We start from the raw sequence: 20,967 nt of genomic DNA, 5'->3' as shown, positions 1-20,967 counted from the left end.
ATAAAACACTATAGACAGAGATTTTCCCCTGGATCCCAAAACTGGGACTACCAGCTTGATTTTTCATGATATTCCTTTCAATGTTACAATACATATTTATACATGCCAAAGCATCCAATACCATGGACCGAAAACCATCGTGTCCAAAACCATGTGTGTAAACCATGCACAAAACCATAGGTAGGTCCGCCCAACCCAACAAACAATGCAAGTATTTTGCCACCTATCCTCTAGGTCAAATCCCACAACCCATTGTACAATGGTAATATTTCCACAAGAATCAGAACAACACAAGTTTTTTGCGATATGTTCTCCAGGTCTAGAATAGGTAGTTGGTTCACCACATCTATATTAGAGTTTTAGGTTCGAAAATGGCAGAAGCATCAATTGAAGCCCTATGATGGAAGGCCACAACATGTAACAAAAATAGATTAATTTAACTATGGAATATGTAAATTTCTATGCTACAACACTGATATGTACGTTCAATTTACCTTATACTTCTAAAATTAAGAGTGATAAGCACCCTGGCTCGAATAAAAAGTAATAGAGAAAGAAGAAATAAAGGGAAAAACAGAAGATGAGAATTTACCTCCACCTTCTTATTGTGTAGGTAAATCCTCTCTGCAGACAAGGACAATCCCTCTAGCCCAATGAGTGGTTCAAGCAACAAATGAGACAATCTACAAGACACTTCTCTAGATTACAATCGAAATAAGAGAAGAGGAAGGGGACCTACCTCACTTTGAGGCTATAATGCGCTCCTTTGTTGAAGATCTTGATCACTTGCTTCTCAGGATCAGTTCCTGTTGCTCACAACGTTTGAATACCCGCACAAGAGGCCAAAACACAACAAAGCGTAAAAGTGCAACAAGAATAATCAAATGTAATCCGCTTAACAGATCAATAAGCATTAAGATAAATGAAGCATTGACACAAGCATTTATGGAAAGTGAACCAATAGTTGTATATATTAATAAATAAAAGAGGAAGCATACAACACAAGCCTTGATATTAGTATCCCTCCGTGAGTGAATTTCCAAGTCCAAGCTCAAGCTCTCCAAGAACTCCTTCTCCCAACCAAAGTGAATAACATGTAGGCACCATCTCAGTGCAAGGGTGCAAATAATCAGAGACCAACCATTTGGGAATGGAGGGGGATGAATTTATAAGTAGGAAGAGAGAGTTAGGATCTCACCAAAGATAAAGGAAGGTACACATCTCAAGGATGAAGCTCATAGGGATAAGATCAAAGGGAAATATTGGGAGAATTCAACCACATCCATAACGAACAACATCCAACTCACCGTTCTAGAAGCCTCTAGATCACGAAGCTTCTCTTCCAGTTTGGGAAAACTTGCCTTAAAGGGTTCAACATGAGTATTCAAGAAAAAACGGCGTTGGCAGCGCGAGGCTCCTATGATGCAACCTGCCATTAGCACGAGAGGACAGTGCCATGGTTGCGCTGACCCAAAAATTAGGGTTTTGAGTTTTTCTTTCTCAGGAAAGGCTCAAGGCAACTTTTCAATAGTTATTTAGGGAGGATTTGGTTTGCATATCAAGATGGGTACACTGCACAGTTGTTAATGTTTTGGCACTCCGGGGTATGACATAGGGAAGTGCAAGAGGTGTGATAAAATATTGTGTAACAGATGCCCCCTAAAGCATGAAGGCAGAACAAGGAGTGATCGCTGAGATGATTTACGAGCTAGTGCAAGGACTAAAACAAACACCGTCAAGAGACCTACAAATCAAGGACACATATACATATACATATATGATACCTCTATCATATATATCAAAACATGAATCCACGGTATGGACACAACCATCCAGATAGAAAGGACCATGTGAAAAGATCCACGGTAAGGTCGCAACCATCCGAATGAAAAGGATTGTTTGAAAATTTAAGATCCACAGTATCGATGTAGTCATTCGAATATAGAAGGATCATCATCATCATCATAGATATAAGGTCCAACGGTATGGTCACAACGAGTCGTATAGGGGAAACAGGAAACCTAAGTTATATAAGACAAAACTTAGGGTTTTGCGCTCCATCCCAACCCGATTAAAGTAAGAATTCTAACATGAGAAATGAATGTGTCGTAGTCGAACATGCTAGAAAACCACCTGATTACCGACCAATGATTGTTTAGTCAATTTAGTGTTGTCTAAATTGCTATCATAAATTGTCAACCCGGGGCTCGTAAGCTGATGAAGTGAAGGTGTACTATATGTACTTAAGCAACCTCTTAGATCTTTTTGTCGTTTGGGGGTGTTGTTTGTGGTCAATTTATCTTCCTAAGATGGAATGGAGGTTTTATAAACAGATGAGTGATAGTGTGTGTAAGGTGATTTCTAAATGAGTGAGTGTGTGTTACTGGTGGTTTCTAACTACCTTCTAAACTTGCAAAGAAAGAGCTTGAAAGAAATAACTTGAAATGAAACTGAAAGCAAAGCATAAAAACCACTTTCTAATGGCACTAGTCACTACTCATGCTGCTGCAATAAAAAGGTAAGAAAAACCACTTTAAAGACCAATTATAATGTTCATCTCTTCCTAACACTCTGCTTCCAACATATAGTACTATGTGAAACACGATTAAGAAGTAGTTAGATATAAGTCTAAAAAGTAATCAAGCTCTAAGATGACAAATTATAACACCACTTTGCCTCTCTCCAACATTCTGCTTCCAACATACATTGTAATGTGTAACAAGTGAAGAAAGAGTTAGTGATATAAGTCAAAAACTACTCAAAGCAAGCTGTGATTTATTAGTATTCTGATCTCTTAAAGATGAACAACTTATGATAAGGAGACCATCAATATGTTAGCATACAACTTGAGAAACTAAACTAGAAATCAAGCTAGAAAAAACAGAGTAAAGGCAGCAACTATGAATATGACAACTGAAAATACCATTAGAGATAAAGCAAATACAACAAAGACACACAATCCCAGGCTAACACCTGCAGAAAACAATCCTGATCAGTTAAAGTAAATGCTGGAAATGAAATGACAGTGAAAGTAAATCAAAACTGTACATGTATTAAAGAAAAGGAAAATTGCTGAATTCAAAAGAAGGAAATGGCAAGAACATAAAGGTAAATTTACTGTACAAAGGTTGTTATGAATGGGGGCCCTCCATCCACAAAACCCAAGGAAAGATCAGCTACTTGAAGGAGTCAAAACAGCACAGTCTTCTATTAACTCATATGCAGAAATTACAGTAAAAAGTGCTGAAACAGCAGCTTCAAAACAGAGTTTCTGTACACACTAAAATTGTAGCAATTACATAAACAAAGCAACTAAAAACTAATCCTTAAGCGTACGCAGACGCTGGATTTTATAGGCGTATGAACAACTGCCTACTGCGTAAAACATGAAACTAGAAATTAACTGACAGTCATGCTAATTAAAGGTATAGTAACACGTCAATAGGTCCGTGCGTTATCTGGAGGCTTCTGTCGTCATGGAGGGTGAATCCAAAGCTGGATCCTGTCTCCCATAACCTGCATAGCGTGGAGGAATCGCCATCTGGAGTGACGTGACCTATCAGCTCACGCAACACCGTTTGAGCTGGCTTTGTTGACCGAAGTTTGATCCACGTTGACCGGAGGTGTGCGTGGCGTTGCTGACCGAACCAATAGCATAGGAACCTTTAACACCTTCATTCCCACGTGCCCATGTGATTCGTTTTTCAAAAATGACACGTGGAACATAGAGATTAATGAAAAGGCTGCGGAATGACTAGATAGCTGCGGAATTGTTGAATGGCTGCGGAATTGCCAGACAGCTGCGGAATCTCTGTGCATATGTCAAAAATCTAGACAAACAGTCAAACATTAGCAAAGTTAACCAATCATGCTTAAAGACATCAAATGTAATGATCTGGATAGGTTTATGAGGAGAATAGGGCAAAAGAGAGAGATAAGTGAGGAAAAGCTGTAGGTAATGATAGATAATTAGGTGCAATTTAGAGGCTCTACATACCCCCACTACGAGGGTGTTGCATGTCCTCATGCAACGAAAACATTGTTTAATCCACCTGTTGAGATGCCTCTGCTAGGACATCTAGTCTTCTCCTCTTCCTCTGTGTAGCCACATTGACTCTTGGTTTCCTCACCAAGCATCTGAATTTTAAATTGACCAAAGCTCTGCTTAGCTTCCTGCATTTTTTCTTTAGCTTTCTGTTTTTCCTTTGCCAAAGGCCCAGATGAAGCATGGTATTATTGTGGACCATCTTGTCCACTTTAGCTTGCTCCTTCAATGCTTCATTCTCTTGTATGATGTGGCGATTTAAAACTTCAAGCTCAAAAATTTCCTGTTTGAGTGAGTGAACTTGCTGCTCAAGAGGTAGAACAGTGCTTGGACCAACAGCAGCTTGTTCTAACGTCTCCAGGTAGTTATAAACTTTTTGTTGGTCCGGGTCAATCTCTGGTGACCTCTTGGAACTAGGCTCATGCTCAAATTTGGGTTTATGCTCAAAAGGACTTTCCTCACGTGGAGGACTAGTCTCAACATGCTCAACATGTGGAGGGCTTTCCTCAAAATCAAGTCTTGTGGCACCCTTTTCAGGTGTGCTCAAGTCAATAAAGAGTGATTCTCTACCCTCGGTGGTCCCCACTTTGCTTTGTAACCTGCTGCTCCTCCTTACAGTTGTGATGCTCTGTTTTCCTTTTTGTTTCTTTTGCTTTTGTTTTTGCATCTTCTTAGAAAGGGCAGCCTCATGAAGTTGGGCCAATCTACTTGCCAATGGCTGAGTATTCTCTTCACTGGAATTCTCAGGAGTAATGTGAGTTTCAGGGGTTAGGTCAGTTTCTTGAGCTATGGCCTTCCCCTTATCCTTCTTTTGTTTCTTTTTACTTTCCTTTTTCTTTTGAGCAGCCTCTTTAACTATGTCTTGCAGGGTTGCTTGGTCAATGTCTACAGCAGGCTCAGGGTCATTTTCTTCTTCAGAATGATGTGCAGCAATTTCTTCTTCAATCAGGTCTTGGACAGTTTCTTCTTGGACAGTTTCAAGGACAACAGTTTCAGGGACAGCAGTTTCTAATTGGACAACAATTTCTGGGGTAATTTCCTCTCTTCTTCTCCTTCTACTCTTTTTAGGCACTTGAGGTGAACCACCAGAGGCTTCCCCTATCTCTTGGAAATGATTCCTTACAAGAAATCTTTCCCATGTATCTCTTTTTGCTTTCAACTGTTCTTCAACTAGTATCTTGACAAGCCCATGATGATACAAATGTGGCTCAATGTTTCTTGGGTTTCTTTGGACTATTGAGCACATTTTTCTAAGGCTTGAGAGTAAAAAATATGGAAAGTTAATGTCATGCTCTCCTAAGAAATGCATCATAATTTTGGCATGGTAAACATATAGAATTCCAAACCTTCCCTCACATGTAAAGAATTTTTGTACTAGTAGAAGCAAAGCTGTCCATTCTTCTTTGACAAGATTAACAGGGATTCCCTTTGTAAAAATGCTAGTGTCCATACCTGGATTCTTCAGAATTTGCTTCCATTGCTGGTCTTCTACTGATCGGTTTTTGAACCATCTCTCCCCAGTTTGTGGTAGTGAAGTGGCCTGTGCTAAACTGCTTTCGGTGACTGTAAATTTCAGATCTCCTATCTCCACTTGGTTGTCTTTGAAAGAACATGCAAAAGCCTTTGTGACCTCTCTATGGTAACCCTTGAATTTTTGGATGCACTGGAGCCAATTTGGCCTTTTGCAAAGCGTCTTTAGTTTGGGGATAGCCTTCTAAAAATTTAGAGCCCTCAGGCTCTGCCCTCAATAGCTTACCCATCAGCTCTCTGGCTGCCTTAACAACACTGTTTTAACACTTGGTGAAAGAGTTATACGGGAGAAAAGTGTTTAGACAGTGGGTTTACGGCTACAGCAAAATAGCCATGATGCACTTACAACAGTGGTCAAGGTTTTAGTGGAGAAATGAGAAGAAAATGAAACAGAGAGTGCTTACGGTGGACAGAATAGTGAATAAGACAGAGTAGTGAAGAACAATGGAAATGAGGGAGTGAATCAACAACGGGAATGGAATTATGCATGCGTAGGAGAGTTACGAGTAATGGGTGAAAACGGTTAAATCCCATAGACGTCGGTCATTGGTGTACATCTGGCTGCGGAATTATAACTTAGAGTGCCGTAGTACAGTTGTATACGTCACTCTGGTACGAGAGTTTTAATGAAAGAGCAGCCGTGTTTGGGTTTGAAACTGTAATGAGTAGGGACCGTTATGGATGAGGGTTACGTGGATTTTCGGTCGAGGAGTGGAAGGATTTTGCAATCATTACATTAGGTGCCTCAAAACATAATCCGAAAACCATGCATAATGATATAACTGTTGGTCAGAAATTAGAACATACCTTGTGTATCCGCATCTTGATTCCTTTTGCTCATATGATGCTAACCTTTAATTGTTTATTGCTGCTACATGACCTTGCTTTCTAATAATGCTGGTGATTTATTTTTTTTTGACTGCAGATTTCTTCTTGAAACAGAGTGTATTTTTTATGTGCAGGCACAGAGTGTATCGGCTGCGGAATTGTGATATTGGCTGCGGAATTGTTCTTCAGCTGTGAAAACTGCAGTGATACCCTCTGTCTGCACAAAACAACTTTAGCTGTGTGAAATAAATCTGACAATGACTTTATTGGTGAGATGGAATGTAATGGATGGATGGATGGAAAGAAATGAGGTGGAGTGAGAGTGATTGGATGAATGAGATGGTGAATGAAGTGGGCGAAATGAGATGGAACAAGGAGGAGAGAGAGATTTTTTTTTTTTGGAAAATGTGAGGTGTCAGGTGACCCTGATTTTCACCTCAGATTTTCTGCATAGGACTGCCAATCAGAGACTGGTTTTCAGGCCTATACATTTGTATTTTTTTTTTTCTTTTTTTTTCTTTTTTCTCTTTTTTTTTTTTCTTTTTTTTTTTTTTTCAAAAACCAAAGATTAGGCTGATGGAGGAGAAGAATCCTTCTCCACCAACCTGATTGCAGAATCTTCTTTAAACAACTTGACAAATTCCTCTTTTGAGAGTGGCTTCTGGTAGATCTTCAAGCGATGGCCATTCACAATAAGAGGAGTATGAAATTCATCAATAGTTTTCACTCGAACTGCTCCATTGCTAAAGACTTCATCAATCTCATATGGCCCAAGCCAATGAGTTTGAAATTTTCCTTTGAAGTCTTTAAACTTTGAATCAAACAATAGAGCCCAATCTCCTTTCTGAAACTTCTTCTCCTTGATGTATCTATCATGCCATTTTTTTCTTTGATGCTGAACTAGATCGGTTCTTAAAATGGCATCTTGTCTTATCTCATCTAGTTCATTTAACTGCTCCATTCTGTGCTTCTGGGCTTCTGAAAGATTCATCCCCAACTGGACTGCCATCTTGAAAGTTTTGACTTGGAACTCAATGGGGAGCAGGACTTCTTTCCCATAAACAAGTTCATAGGGAGAATATCCTGTGGTACTCCTCCATGTAGTTCTATAGGCCCATAAAGCTTCAGGTAGCCTTTCAGCCCAATCTCTTCTATGCAGATGAACAGTCTTGGTGATGATATTCTCAAGGACTTTATTTGTAGATTCCACTTGACCATTTGCTTGCGGATGGTAAGGAGTAGATGTTCTATGCTTGATCTTGTATTCCTCCATCAGCTTCTCCATCAGATTAGATGTAAATTGGCTTCCTTGATCTGTTACAATTTCTCTTGGGACACCAAAACGAGTGAAAATATCCTCAAAAAGAAATTGAACAACTGAATTTTCAGTGGCAGAAGGCAATGCCTTGGCTTCTACCCACTTAGTAACATAATCAGTGCAAACCAATATATACTTCTTTTGCTTAGATGGTGGATTAATAGGTCCAACGAAATCTAGAGCCCATTTTTCAAAGGGTTCGATGCATACCTGTGGCTGGAGTGGCATTTCATTTGAAGGAGTTGGTCTACCAACTCTTTGGCAGCTCCCACACCTTCTATTGAATAGAGTCAATTCTTGGCTCTTGAATTCCAGGAATTCTAGGGCTAGGAGTGTCGGTTGGAGATGAGGGAGGTGTCTCTTGTCTATTCCTTGAAGCAGATGGACTTGTGAAAATGGAACTCTTAGCTCCGGCTAGAAACCTTCCCCTGGAATCTCTAGCTCTATGCATGTCATTTTTTTATTTCTTCAAGTCAAGTTAATAGTTCTTTTTCTGATCTTCCAGGTCACTCTAGGTGCAAGAAGAGAGCATACTCAAGAAACTACTAAATCAATAACTTTCTCTTTTCTGATCCTCCAGATCACTTTGAAGTGCAAGAGGAGAGCATACTTTGATAGGTTATCAACTTCCTTTCTTGAAATTTTATGTTTTTTTTTTCTAAGAATATGGCTACTTAATTTCACTTCCCCGGCAACGGCGCCAAAATGTTTAGTCAATTTAGTGTTGTCTAAATTGCTATCATAAATTGTCAACCCGGGGCTCGTAAGCTGATGAAGTGAAGGTGTACTATATGTACTTAAGCAATCTCTTAGATCTTTTTGTCGTTTGGGGGTGTTGTTTGTGGTCAATTTATCTTCCTAAGATGGAATGGAAGTTTTATAAACAGATGAGTGATAGTGTGTGTAAGTTGATTTCCAAATGAGTGAGTGTGTGTTACTGGTGGTTTCTAACTACCTTCTAAACTTGCAAAGAAAGAGCTTGAAAGAAATAACTTGAAATGAAACTGAAAGCAAAGCATAAAAACCACTTTCTAATGGCACTAGTCACTACTCATGCTGCTGCAATAAAAAGGTAAGAAAAACCACTTTAAAGACCAATTATAATGTTCATCTCTTCCTAACACTCTGCTTCCAACATATAGTACTATGTGAAACACGATTAAGAAGTAGTTAGATATAAGTCTAAAAAGTAATCAAGCTCTAAGATGACAAATTATAACACCACTTTGCCTCTCTCCAACATTCTGCTTCCAACATACATTGTAATGTGTAACAAGTGAAGAAAGAGTTAGTGATATAAGTCAAAAACTACTCAAAGCAAGCTGTGATTTATTAGTATTCTGATCTCTTAAAGATGAACAACTTATGATAAGGAGACCATGAATATGTTAGCATACAACTTGAGAAACTAAACTAGAAATCAAGCTAGAAAAAACAGAGTAAAGGCAGCAACTATGAATATGACAACTGAAAATACCATTAGAGATAAAGCAAATACAACAAAGACACACAATCCCGGGCTAACACCTGCAGAAAACAATCCTGATCAGTTAAAGTAAATGCTGGAAATGAAATGACAGTGAAAGTAAATCAAAACTGTACATGTATTAAAGAAAAGGAAAATTGTTGAATTCAAAAGAAGGAAATGGCAAGAACGTAAAGGTAAATTTACTGTACAAAGGTTGTTATGAATGGGGGCCCTCCATCCACAAAACCCAAGGAAAGATCAGCTACTTGAAGGAGTCAAAACAGCACAGTCTTCTGTTAACTCATATGCAGAAATTACAGTAAAAAGTGCTGAAACAGCAGCTTCAAAACATAGTTTCTGTACACACTAAAATTGTAGCAATTACATAAACAAAGCAACTAAAAACTAATCCTTAAGCGTACGCAGACGCTGGATTTTATAGGCGTATGAACAACTGCCTACTGCGTAAAACATGAAACTAGAAATTAACTGACAGTCATGCTAATTAAAGGTACAGCAACACGTCAATAGGTCCGTGCGTTATCTGGAGGCTTCTGTCGTCATGGAGGGTGAATCCAAAGCTGGATCCTGTCTCCCATAACCTGCATAGCGTGGAGGAATCGCCATCTGGAGTGACGTGACCTATCAGCTCACGCAGCACCGTTTGAGCTGGCTTTGTTGACCGAAGTTTGATCCACGTTGACCGGAGGTGTGCGTGGCGTTGCTGACCGAACCAATAGCATAGGAACCTTTAACACCTTCATTCCCACGTGCCCATGTGATTCGTTTTTCAAAATGACACGTGGAACATAGAGATTAATGAAAAGGCTGCGGAATGACTAGATAGCTGCGGAATTGCTGAATGGCTGCGGAATTGCCAGACAGCTGCGGAATATCTGTGCATATGTCAAAAATCTAGACAAACAGTCAAACATTAGCAAAGTTAACCAATCATGCTTAAAGACATCAAATGTAATGATCTGGATAGGTTTATGAGGAGAATAGGGCAAAAGAGAGAGATAAGTGAGGAAAAGCTGTAGGTAATGATAGATAATTAGGTGCAATTTAGTGGCTCTACAATGATGTAAACCATTAACAAGCACAAGAGAAACCACCAATAATGACAATGGTTCTCAAGGTACGATGGTACAATCCGTGAATGTGAAAATGAATATGAATTCGAACACTCGTGGAATCATTTGATTGAGGGCCAATGATGAAAACCTGTCGTCGAATGGGAAGAACTTGCCATTAAGGCAAGCAAGCTTTAAGGTATTGGAAGGGAGTTTCTAGATCATCTTCCTGGATAATGAGATGAAGTCGACATGAAGTGCCCTATCGAAGGAATGCCATAATGATTCCCTCATCATCGACGTAAAACAAGGAATAAAGTGGAATAAATAAGTATGATCTAGGACTGTGGAAAAAAGTTAGACAAAGTATAGGTAGTAAACTGCAAATAGGACTTCTCATGAACATATCGACGGCACGACTTCGGAGTGTGGCAGTATTTGAATCAACATAGGACCAAGGGTCATGATGACAAAGTGGAATAGTAAAATGAGAGGCAAAATGGATTAACCAAACCCAGAAGGACAAGTGACTAAGTGAGGATACCCCAAACTCGATACAAGAAACATGTGAGTATCATGTTCAAGAGCGACATGCTGCCTATACAAGAGGTGTTTCACTTTCAATTTTTCCCCGTCATTTCTAGTGAGTACCCAAATTATTTTTAATCACAAGCTTGAAGGGGATAACGTATGCTTACCATATAAGTTCATTTTTCGAATGAATCCATCCTAGTAAGAAGAGTCCTAGGAAGGAGAAAATGGGTCTCGTCATGGTGACAAGTCTTTCGTCATTTAATTTTTATGAGCCCGACGGAAGAGTAACTCGGTGTCTTTTTCATATTTAAAGAGTTTGAAAAAGAGATGAAAAAAAACTTCATCAGGTCCCTTTTCGTAATTTGTCTCTCGAATCCGAAAAGGAAGAAAACAATATTTGGTAGAACCTCTTCGCCATGTTTGACTAAGGTATTCCTTTTTCGTAGAATAGTCTATCTCAGTCTGGAAAAGGGTTAAAATTATAATGAGATGACGTCATTTCATTTACTTTTATGAGTTCGAAACGACAAGTACTCTGCAATCTTTTCATTTTTCGAGAGTAAAAAAAGAGCTGAAAGATGACCCCCCCTGGAGGAACGAGTGGTATAAAAGGATAGAAAATGGTTCCGGTCATGATGGAACTTCTCAAAATAAGTAAGGGTCAAGAGGCTAGCTAATAAGACCACTCATCACAGATTTTCCTTAGGAAAGGTTAAAACAGCTAGGTGAAAGCGTATGATTGACCAGAGAGATGGTGATGATGGAATGAAAAAACCAAGGCTCATCTAGCAAAAACAAGCTGATAAAAATGACAATCACGAGATGTAAAGTGGGAAATGGTTTCATTTTTACACAAGCTTGAAACATGAGAAACTATGCTTGAGTATACTTGAAGATGGTTTCATTTTTCACAAGCTTGAAATGAAAACAAACTATGGTTGGGTTTGGTTTCATTTTTACACAAGCTTGAAATGGAAACAAACTATGCTTAGGTTTGGTTTCATTTTTACACAAGCTTGAAATGGAAACAAACTATGCTTGGGTACGAGTGCATGCCCCATCATAAAGATTTAATTTGAGGTACATGCCCCCCCAAGCTTCATTTCATGTACCTAAGTAGACTACTGGTTACTAACAGCTGGATGGAATGAAGGTTCACTAATGAGATCAAGTGAAAGAATCGACTGAGATTTTATGAGATCTAATCAAAGACTCGAATTCTAAGGGGATTTGTTTCCTTTTTTAACGAGCTTGACACAGGAGAAGAACCATGCTCATAGCTCTTGTTTCATATTTTGATGAGCTTGACACAAGAAAAGGAACTCTGCTCCATCCCACCGATTTCATTTTTTAATGAGGTTGACATCGTAAAAGAACTATCCTCATGGGACCTATTTCATTTTTTAATGAGGTTGACATAGTAAAAGAACTATCCTCATGAAGGCCTATTTCATTTTTTAATGAGGTTGACATAGTAAAATAACTATCATCATGACTCTTGTTTCATTTTTTAACGAGCTTGACACAAGACAAGGAACTCTGCTCCATCCCACCGATTTCATTTTTTAACAAGGTTGACATGGTAAAAGAACTATCCTCATGGGACCTATTTCATCTTTTAACAAGGTTGACATAGTAAAAGAATTATCCTCATGAAGACCTATTTCATTTTTTAATGAGGTTGACATAGTAAAAGAACTATCCTCATAGCTCCTTGTTTCAGTTTTTAACGAGCTTGACACAGACAAGGAAATCTGCTCCAAACCCTTGATCACCAACCAAAAGAGGCCATGGATTCCAAGAGTTTATCATCATATGGGAGAGAAATACTCTAGAAGGGATACATGTCCAGGGATCCAATGGAAAAATCGGGCTCCAATGACCCCAGTACATGGTGTACTACATCACCTACTAGATCATCAGTAGAAGTGGGGCATGGAACAGGTGGACACATAATTAACCTATGGCATGTGTAATACCGCTTGCATATAAGAACCATTTAGGGATAATGGTTGATTGGGATTTGATTCAGGACTAATGAACATAAGTTGATCGACAATCACAATGCTTCCTTCATGCGGGAAACACATCACTCGAAAGAGGGAAGAGAAATGAGTTCCCATGACGTAAACATAGTTATGGCCAAGGAGTATATTAAAATATAAAGGGCCTTGGACAACCATCATGTCTATATAAACATTCTTTCCTCCCAAAGTAATAGGTAACTTAGGAAGGATCCCTAACGGTTGATTGATTCCTTTGGTAAAAGGCAATAGATTCTAGGTGACGGGGACAAGTTGAGGAGAACCTAAAGCTTCCCAAGCAGTTGAGGACAATATTCTAACAGATGCGCCCTCATCTATGACTATGCTAGGTACAACCATATGGTAAGCCTGTACTGTAATATGGAAAGGCACATAAGACGGAAGACGATATCCGGCCAGTCGACTCTAATCAAAATAAGTGACTAAACTACTTGGAGGGGGTGTTGTAGGAACATGAGAGCTTCCCTCTTGCTCTATGGGAACATGAGAACAACTCTCATGCTCCTCGAGAACGGGAGGATTTCCATCCAGTTCTGGTGAAACTGAAGAAACCAGAAGAACCTGAGCGGTATGGGGTTCACTCTCTACTAGAAAGTTATGGTTAACTGAAGGTGGAGCCAAGTCTACCATTTTCTCAACTAATGGTTGGTCAAGAATGGACTCATGAGACTCACTTTCAGAGAGAGTGGGGTTGACCGAAGATGAATTTTGATCAACTAGCGAAGGATCAGGGGAAAGCTTCCGATAACCAGCTAGAAGACGAGGTTGGGAAGCAATAAGTTTTTCCAACTCATTAGAAGCTTCATCCATAAGAGGACAAATGTGAATGGGATGATTACCTTCACACAACTTACAGGGAAATTTAACTTTTCCTTTTTTCCTATGGGCTTTACTATTACTAATTGAATGTTTATCACCAACATGATCTCCAGAGGCTGATGACAAAGGTTGATGTGAACCTGTAGACCACACTTCTAAGACCTTAGGAATGCCAAGACATTCTCGAAGAAGGTGGTCACCCTTACATAACATGCAAGGGAATTTCACTTTTTGGGGTTGATTGGAATATTTTTCTACACCAATTCCATTCGTAGCAATGGTTGCTTGGTTCCCCCTTGCTTATTTTGTTTCTTCTTCTTCGTCCTCTTCTTCTTCTTCTTAGCTTCATGGTTAGTAAAATCCAGACTTTCACCAAGCGAAGAGGAAGAACGGGGTGAAGAAATAGGCGAAGAAGGCGAGGGGTCAATTTTAATATCAACATGAGGTTGATGTTGTTCAGGTGGAGGAGAACTCGGTTGAAAAGTAGTTTGGACACTCGGAATCACCGAGGTTGAAAATAACCAAATTGGCAGACCAATGGTCATTCTAGGAAGGGAAAATGTTTCCAAATAGGGAGCACCAACATTTCCAAAAGAAGGAAAAGTACTAGAATTCCCGTCAGGAAAGTTTTCTTTGTTGGTAGAATCGGGAAATGTTGCCATTGGTATCAACCTAAGATCTGCTAAGAATTATTTCCACAGGAAGGATGTTTTTCTGCTGTCAATTAATTTTAGAAATTAACAACAAATAAATCAAAAAGGGGTAACTAGGCAAAAGGGTTTACCAAGTATTCGTGAACCGCTATATACACCTTAACCGAAACTAAGGGCTTAACGTACAACAACCAATGTCCCTGAATGCTGTGTTTGGTGTATCACGTCTACAAGGAGGATGACTCGGTTCCCTGTGACTAAAAGATAGCAGCCTAGTGGGGTCTCCCAATATATACTCTATGATACGAGGAGCACAAGTCTGTGTTAGCACTGTCTAATACATAATCGTTCGGTGAGAGCATTCCGATATACTTGCCGTACTGAAGTGCCTCCTATATACCCGAAAGTACTTGAGAACCTTCGATATACTTACGTACTGGAACGAGATTTCACCCCAGGATGTAATGCAGGCAATTAATGGAAACTGCTAGGTTTATAGACGCCGGAACACGTCTCTAGCCTAAACCTCTAATTGTTTGTGTTAAGTTCCAAATGATCCTTAGGTTAATTGAGGTAAATTTTAAGTTTATCTTCAATTAAGTTTTGGTTTCAAGGCTCAAAACGATGTCACCTGAATCCCTAAGATGCAACTATATGAGAAAAGGAAACTTTCCACTTCAATGAAAGCTAGACTAATCAAGGGAAGAAATTTCAATCAATAATGCATAAAAAAAATGCATCAAAGAACAAGCCTCCACTAACTTTCACCTTCGTATTCCAAATGCAATGCTAAAAGTAAAAAAGATTTTCACTTTCGCTATCCTAAATGCAACTCTTCGAAAGCAAAATGATTTTAACTTTACTAAGATGCATTTATATGAGTTGTGGTTTTCTTTTCATTTTGAATGATTTGATGCACCTAATAAAGTCTTTAACTTTCAATCACCGAAAAATGTCTATTTTCAATTATGAATCTCAAAAAACTAACTTTTCAATGCAACTAATCTAATGCATTTTCATGAAAAGTAAATTTTGAAAGACAAGCTAAAACAAATGCAAAACGATGCTTTCAATGATTTCCACATAAAACAACACTCAATCAATCAACAAAACAAGCATCTCAATGACACCAACAGGCAACAAGCGATGACCAATTGACTAGAAACCCTATAACTCAATCAAATTTCACTTCAAAGCCAATGAGACAATTTCGCAAATTAATGAAGACAATCAATAAAAAACACTAACAAATCTAAGCACATAGGATGATAAAAGACCTTAGGGGCCAAGACAAACTGGATTCTAAGGTAGAAACCTTAAAAATTCTCACATTCAAGGATCAACGTTACTTTAGATAGCAAAACCTGTGTTGATAGGGTCATCAACACTACTTTTAATAGCACAACCCGTGTTGTTTGGGGTCATTAGCTCTACTTTATATAGAAAAAACCGTGTTGATTTTCAGCGCGAGAAAACAGGGTTTCCAGCGTGACTGTACAAGTAAAAAAAGGTGTTGTCAGCATGTTTGTCACTGATAAAACTCACGTTGAGCGAGGAATATGGGAAGAAACAAAAAAGATTTCACAAACACTCCACACTTAGCACACTAAGGTAGTAATAAGTGATTGTGCAGACCTATACAGACTCACATAAGCCGAGAAATCGACGGTTGGTCAAACTAATCAAAGGATCAGATTGAAGAAATGGATGGAAAAGTTATAGCTTCTCTACTGGAGCCGCCATTTTTCTGTGTAGGTAAATCCTCTCTGCGGACAAAGACGATCCCTCTAGCCCAATGTGTAAGTGTAGCAACAAACGAGACAATCTACAAGACACTTTCCTAGATTACAATCGAAATAAGAGAAGAGGAAGGGGACCTACCTCGCTCTGATGCTATAATGCGCTCCTTTGTTGAATATCTTGATCACTTTCTTCTCAGGCTTAGTCCTTGCTCCTTGCAATGTTTGAATACCTGCACAAGAGGCCAAAACACAACAAAGCATAAAAGTGCAACAAGCATAATCAAATGTAATCCACTTAACAGATCAAGAGCATTAAGGTAAATGAAGCATTGACACGAGCATTTATGGAAAGTGAACCAATAGTTGTATATATTAATAAACAAAAGAGGAAGCAGACAACCCAGACCTTGATGTTAGTAGTCCTTCTTGAGTGAATGTCCAAGTCTAAGCTCAAGGTCTCCAAGCACTCCTTCTCCCAGCCAAAGTGAGTAGCATGCAGGAACTATCTTAGCATAAGGGTGTAAATAATCAGAGACCAAACATTTGGGAATGGAGGGGGATCAATTTATAGGGATGGAGAGGGAGTTAGGATGTCACCAAAGATAAAGGAAGGTCCACATCTCAAGGAGGAAGCTCATATGGATAAGATCATAGGGAAATATTGGGAGAATTTGACCACATCCACAATGAACAACATCCAACTCGCCTTTGTGGAAACCTATAGATCATGAAGCTTCTCCTCCAATTTGGGAAAACTTGCCTTAAAGGGTTCAACACGAGTATCTAAGCAAAAACCGCGTTGGAAGCATGAGACTCCTATAATGTAACCTGCCATTAGCACGAGAGGGAAGTGTCATAGTCACACTAACCCATAAATTAGGGTTTTGAGCTTATCTTTCTCAGGACAGGCTCAAGGCAACTTTTCAATAGTTCTTTAGGGAGGATTTGGTCTACATATCAGGATGGGTATAGTGCATAGTTGTCAATGTTTTTGCACTTCGGGGTATGACACAGGGAAGTGCAAGAGGTGTGACAAAATACTATGTAACACTTCTCCCCTTAGAGCAGCTTCTTCTGCTTCGAAAGCCTCATGCCTAAGTTGAAACATACAGACTTCTGGTTCCAACAATTTTTCAACGACAACACAACGAGATGAAACTTTTTCTATTTTCACCCTCAGGACCTTTAAAACTAAATTTCAAAATTTTTATCGCAGAGAATCAAACCCCTGGCTAGTCCAATTACCAAGACTCTCGCCATTATAGTTTCTCGCAAGTGCTACAACAACAACAACATTTCTTGAGTGTTCACAGTCCTGGAAAGACTGGTTGCCATGAGCTTGAGCGTTGTAACACCAGTTTCCATGAACATCGACATTATAATTTAAAACAAATGCTGAAAGACATGTCGGGTAGGGAATATTAAATTGGAACCCTGTCTAGATTGCATCTGACTATGCATACTGAGGAACAATAACAAGAACTTAGAGTTACCACAAATTTAAACAATGTGAAATGTGTGTTGGCATGAATCTATAATAGTTTCTTTGCATGGCGACCAGGTGTGCAGTGTAGTTTCCGGAGACCGCACTAATAACAACTAGTCACAATTTTACAATATCTATTGTTATTAACCACTCATGGTTGGCAATAAATTTTGTTAACATCATTATAACTTGACTATTAATAAATTGTTATACTAATTTTATTCTAGTTTAGTTTTAAATAATTTTAGATCTTATTCTCATAAATTTACCACTACCACACTTATATTCTCTATTTCCATCATATTACTTAAACATTTCATATTATTTTGTATTTTTTTATACATCTATTAAAATTATATCTATGAATAATTTATCTATAAAATTGATACATTCAAAAATTTTAAATTATAATTTAAATTATATATTTATAGGTTAAATATTTTATTATCATTTTTTAAAACCATTTTCTTTCTATTTTTAACAAATTCAAAATACATCTATATAATTGGAAGGATTTACTATATTAGCAATGTCTCATAATTTAAAACTCACAAATACATATCCCGATATTTTTTCCACGATTTAATGTATTCAGATATATACAATTCCATTTCGCTCTTTTTAGAAATTTGGATTCGATTCTAAATTGGTAACAAAGCTTTGTTTCAACTTAAATAATTTAAAGTATTTAATGTAAGCATATTGATGATATCTCGTAGTTTAAAACTCACCCATGCCTATCACAATTATTTTATATATATATATATATAACTCTTTTGTAAATTTGCATTCGATTCTAATTATATAAGGTTTGGTTGTTCCCAAATTTTCTAAAGAGTCAATTAAAGTAAAGTTATAATAATCAACGCATGGATCCACTTAATAACTAGTTGGAGAAGGGGTACAAAGTCGGGCAAGGAAAATCAACTAATGCATGGATCCGCTTAATAACTAGTTGAAGAAGGGGTACAAAGTCGGCCAAGTTAACATTTTCCTTAGGAAAAAAAATATGTGTTTGATTTCGCATGAGTAATGAGAATATTTTAATACCATTTTTTAAAGAATGGTTCACTGTTTCTTAATATCCATAGTCTTTTCTGTCAGGTTTACTTTTTATCCCTTTCTATTTTAATATAGAGTTTTAAAATACAGTTTTTTTTATACGTTAATGCACTAATTAGCTTTTACTCACTGGTATTTCCAACACTATCAAAATACAATGGCTAGATGTAGGATTTAGCTTTCTATATGAGTTTTTGTTGGTTGAACTGTTGAAGATTGTCGATTTTGTTGGTTGAACTGTTGAAGATTGTTGATTTCCTTTGGCATCTCAAGGATCTTTATTTTGCAAAAGATCATGCAGAGTGTTCTTAGAATCAAAGCACAAACTGCTTATGGAAACAATTTTGAGCATTTTGTGAAGTACTTGTTACAATTTAGTGCGCTTATCTTTCAATTTTCTTGCTGCATAGTTGTTTGGCATTATCTAATGAAAAAACGACCAAAAAAGTTGCATTTGTTTATCTGGTTTTGACTCTCAAATTATATAATTGTGAAAAAAAATTGTACTATACCTATGTTAAGGCATTAACATTGTTGGTTTATTTGCAACAAAACAATAAAAATAACATGTTAAAGATTATGCATCCTATGTATGATGTCACATTGTCTATAAAAACAAATAAACAACTCTTATCTATTTCAATCCTATCATGTACTTTTGTGCTACTATTTAAACATGTGGTAAATAAGGAATTTCCACAACTTTGGTAGTCCTTCACTAATTTGAACATACATTGAATATTTTGTTTTGGTGAAGCAAATCAATGTCCACTTTGTGAACTGTAGATTTATCTGGCTTGTCGCTTTTAGTTTATAAAGTGAAATTCCTTTTTGCTACGAACTTCAGATATTGCCATTCAAAATATATATATATATATATATATATATATCATATTCAATATGATACATAACTATTTTACACTCAGTGACAAGAAAAAGCAGCTAGCAAGAAAAAAAAACAAAATCCATGTGAGCAAAGACAGTGACATTGCTACCGCGGCTCTTGTTATTATATTTTAATCATTTTATAGTCAAAATGCTTTGACTTTTAATTAGTTTTGAAAATTTTAAGAAGATTTTATAAAGTCTATTAAAGTTTTGAAAAAATTAATTATTAACTAAATATTTTGAAAATAAAAATAATTTTTGAAATTCGAATTTCTATTTTCTTATTGGCTCATGTAGATGAAATAACTAATGTTATGGGGTTATAAATATAATTTTCCAACAATAAAATTTATTTAAAAAAAATATTATGTCATAATCTCAATAATCTCGATATTTATAAAAATTTCATTATTTAATAAAAAAAAATAAAAAAATAGTACACACATCAAATCTCAATATTTATGAAAAATAGTGCATACATCAAATCTCCATATTTATGAAAATTTCATTTCTAAGTGTGTCAAATTCATGTTTAACTTTTAATTAAAGTATAACTTTTAAATATACTTTACAAAATTTACTCAATCTTTCCTTTTCCCTATACTATCCCAATGGAATTTCTACATTTTCTTTACAGTTTTCCTGATTAATTCCACAACAGCTTTGTGCATTCATTTTGACCAGCATCAACATGATTCGAAAGAGTCAGATCACTGACGCACTCCTCTTTAGAAAATTAGTTCATTTTCGCTGCATCCAAACCAATTTGGCCCCACTCCATTACTTTGTTGGACTTTTTTCCTTACGAAGCCGCCCTCTTTTTTCACAAACTTACAAAACTGGAACTTTCCGTTACTCTTCTTTAACCCATGGTTCCAAAAGTTACCTCGCCTCTCACATCGAAGCACTGCTCTGTTATCTAGAAGTAAATTTATAACTTTCTTGGAAATTTCATACAATAAAATTTTCATCATTGAATGCAACAAGATAGCTTCAATTTAATACATTATTTTTTATTTATTATACAGGCGAGTTAGTGCTAGAATTCGCTAACTGTACGATAACAGAGATTCCGATATTTAAATGGCCGGGGCTCTTTCGTTTTTTTGACTGTTTCTGCAGCGTAAAGTCCAAATGAACGTGCGTGCAGTGGACGGCCGGCGTAGCTTTTCTCAACGGCACATCTTTCAGCGGCGGCCAAATTGACCGTTTGCAAAACGGAACGGAAGGTAAGGTAAATTTATCCATTCCTTATAAACACTGTTTGGAAATTGAAAGTAAGATTGTGCGTCTAAAACCTTGTAACATAACATTGAAATGTGCAAGGTTTTGGACAATGAAGGCTCAAAAATCCATTTACATAGTTTTAAAAAATTATAATATGAAGCTGTTTCAGTAAAAATGAAAAACTAAAAAATCTAATTGCATTCTTTCAAAGAGTTTAAAGTAAAGGTTCTCTGACAAAAACGTATAAAT

General features: G+C 37.3%; 1 protein-coding gene across 1 annotated transcript in view; it reads right to left on the bottom strand.

Annotated features, from left to right (window-relative positions):
* Positions 1-20,739, bottom strand: part of LOC149262142 (uncharacterized) — a 61,903-nt gene extending 41,164 nt beyond the window's left edge. Inside the window, exon 1 of the mRNA XM_089375068.1 lies at positions 20,518-20,739. Coding sequence (XP_089231194.1) covers positions 20,518-20,739 — 222 coding nt within the window. The remainder of the gene's footprint in view (positions 1-20,517) is intronic.
* Between the last annotated feature and the right edge of the window lie 228 nt (positions 20,740-20,967).

Source organism: Pinus tabuliformis, chromosome 6 (assembly GCF_031772625.1).
Source record: "Pinus tabuliformis cultivar Carrire ecotype Pingquan chromosome 6, CPIR1, whole genome shotgun sequence".
In the NCBI taxonomy this organism is placed as follows: domain Eukaryota; kingdom Viridiplantae; phylum Streptophyta; class Pinopsida; order Pinales; family Pinaceae; genus Pinus; species Pinus tabuliformis.
This window is presented reverse-complemented; position numbering and strand designations above follow the sequence as displayed.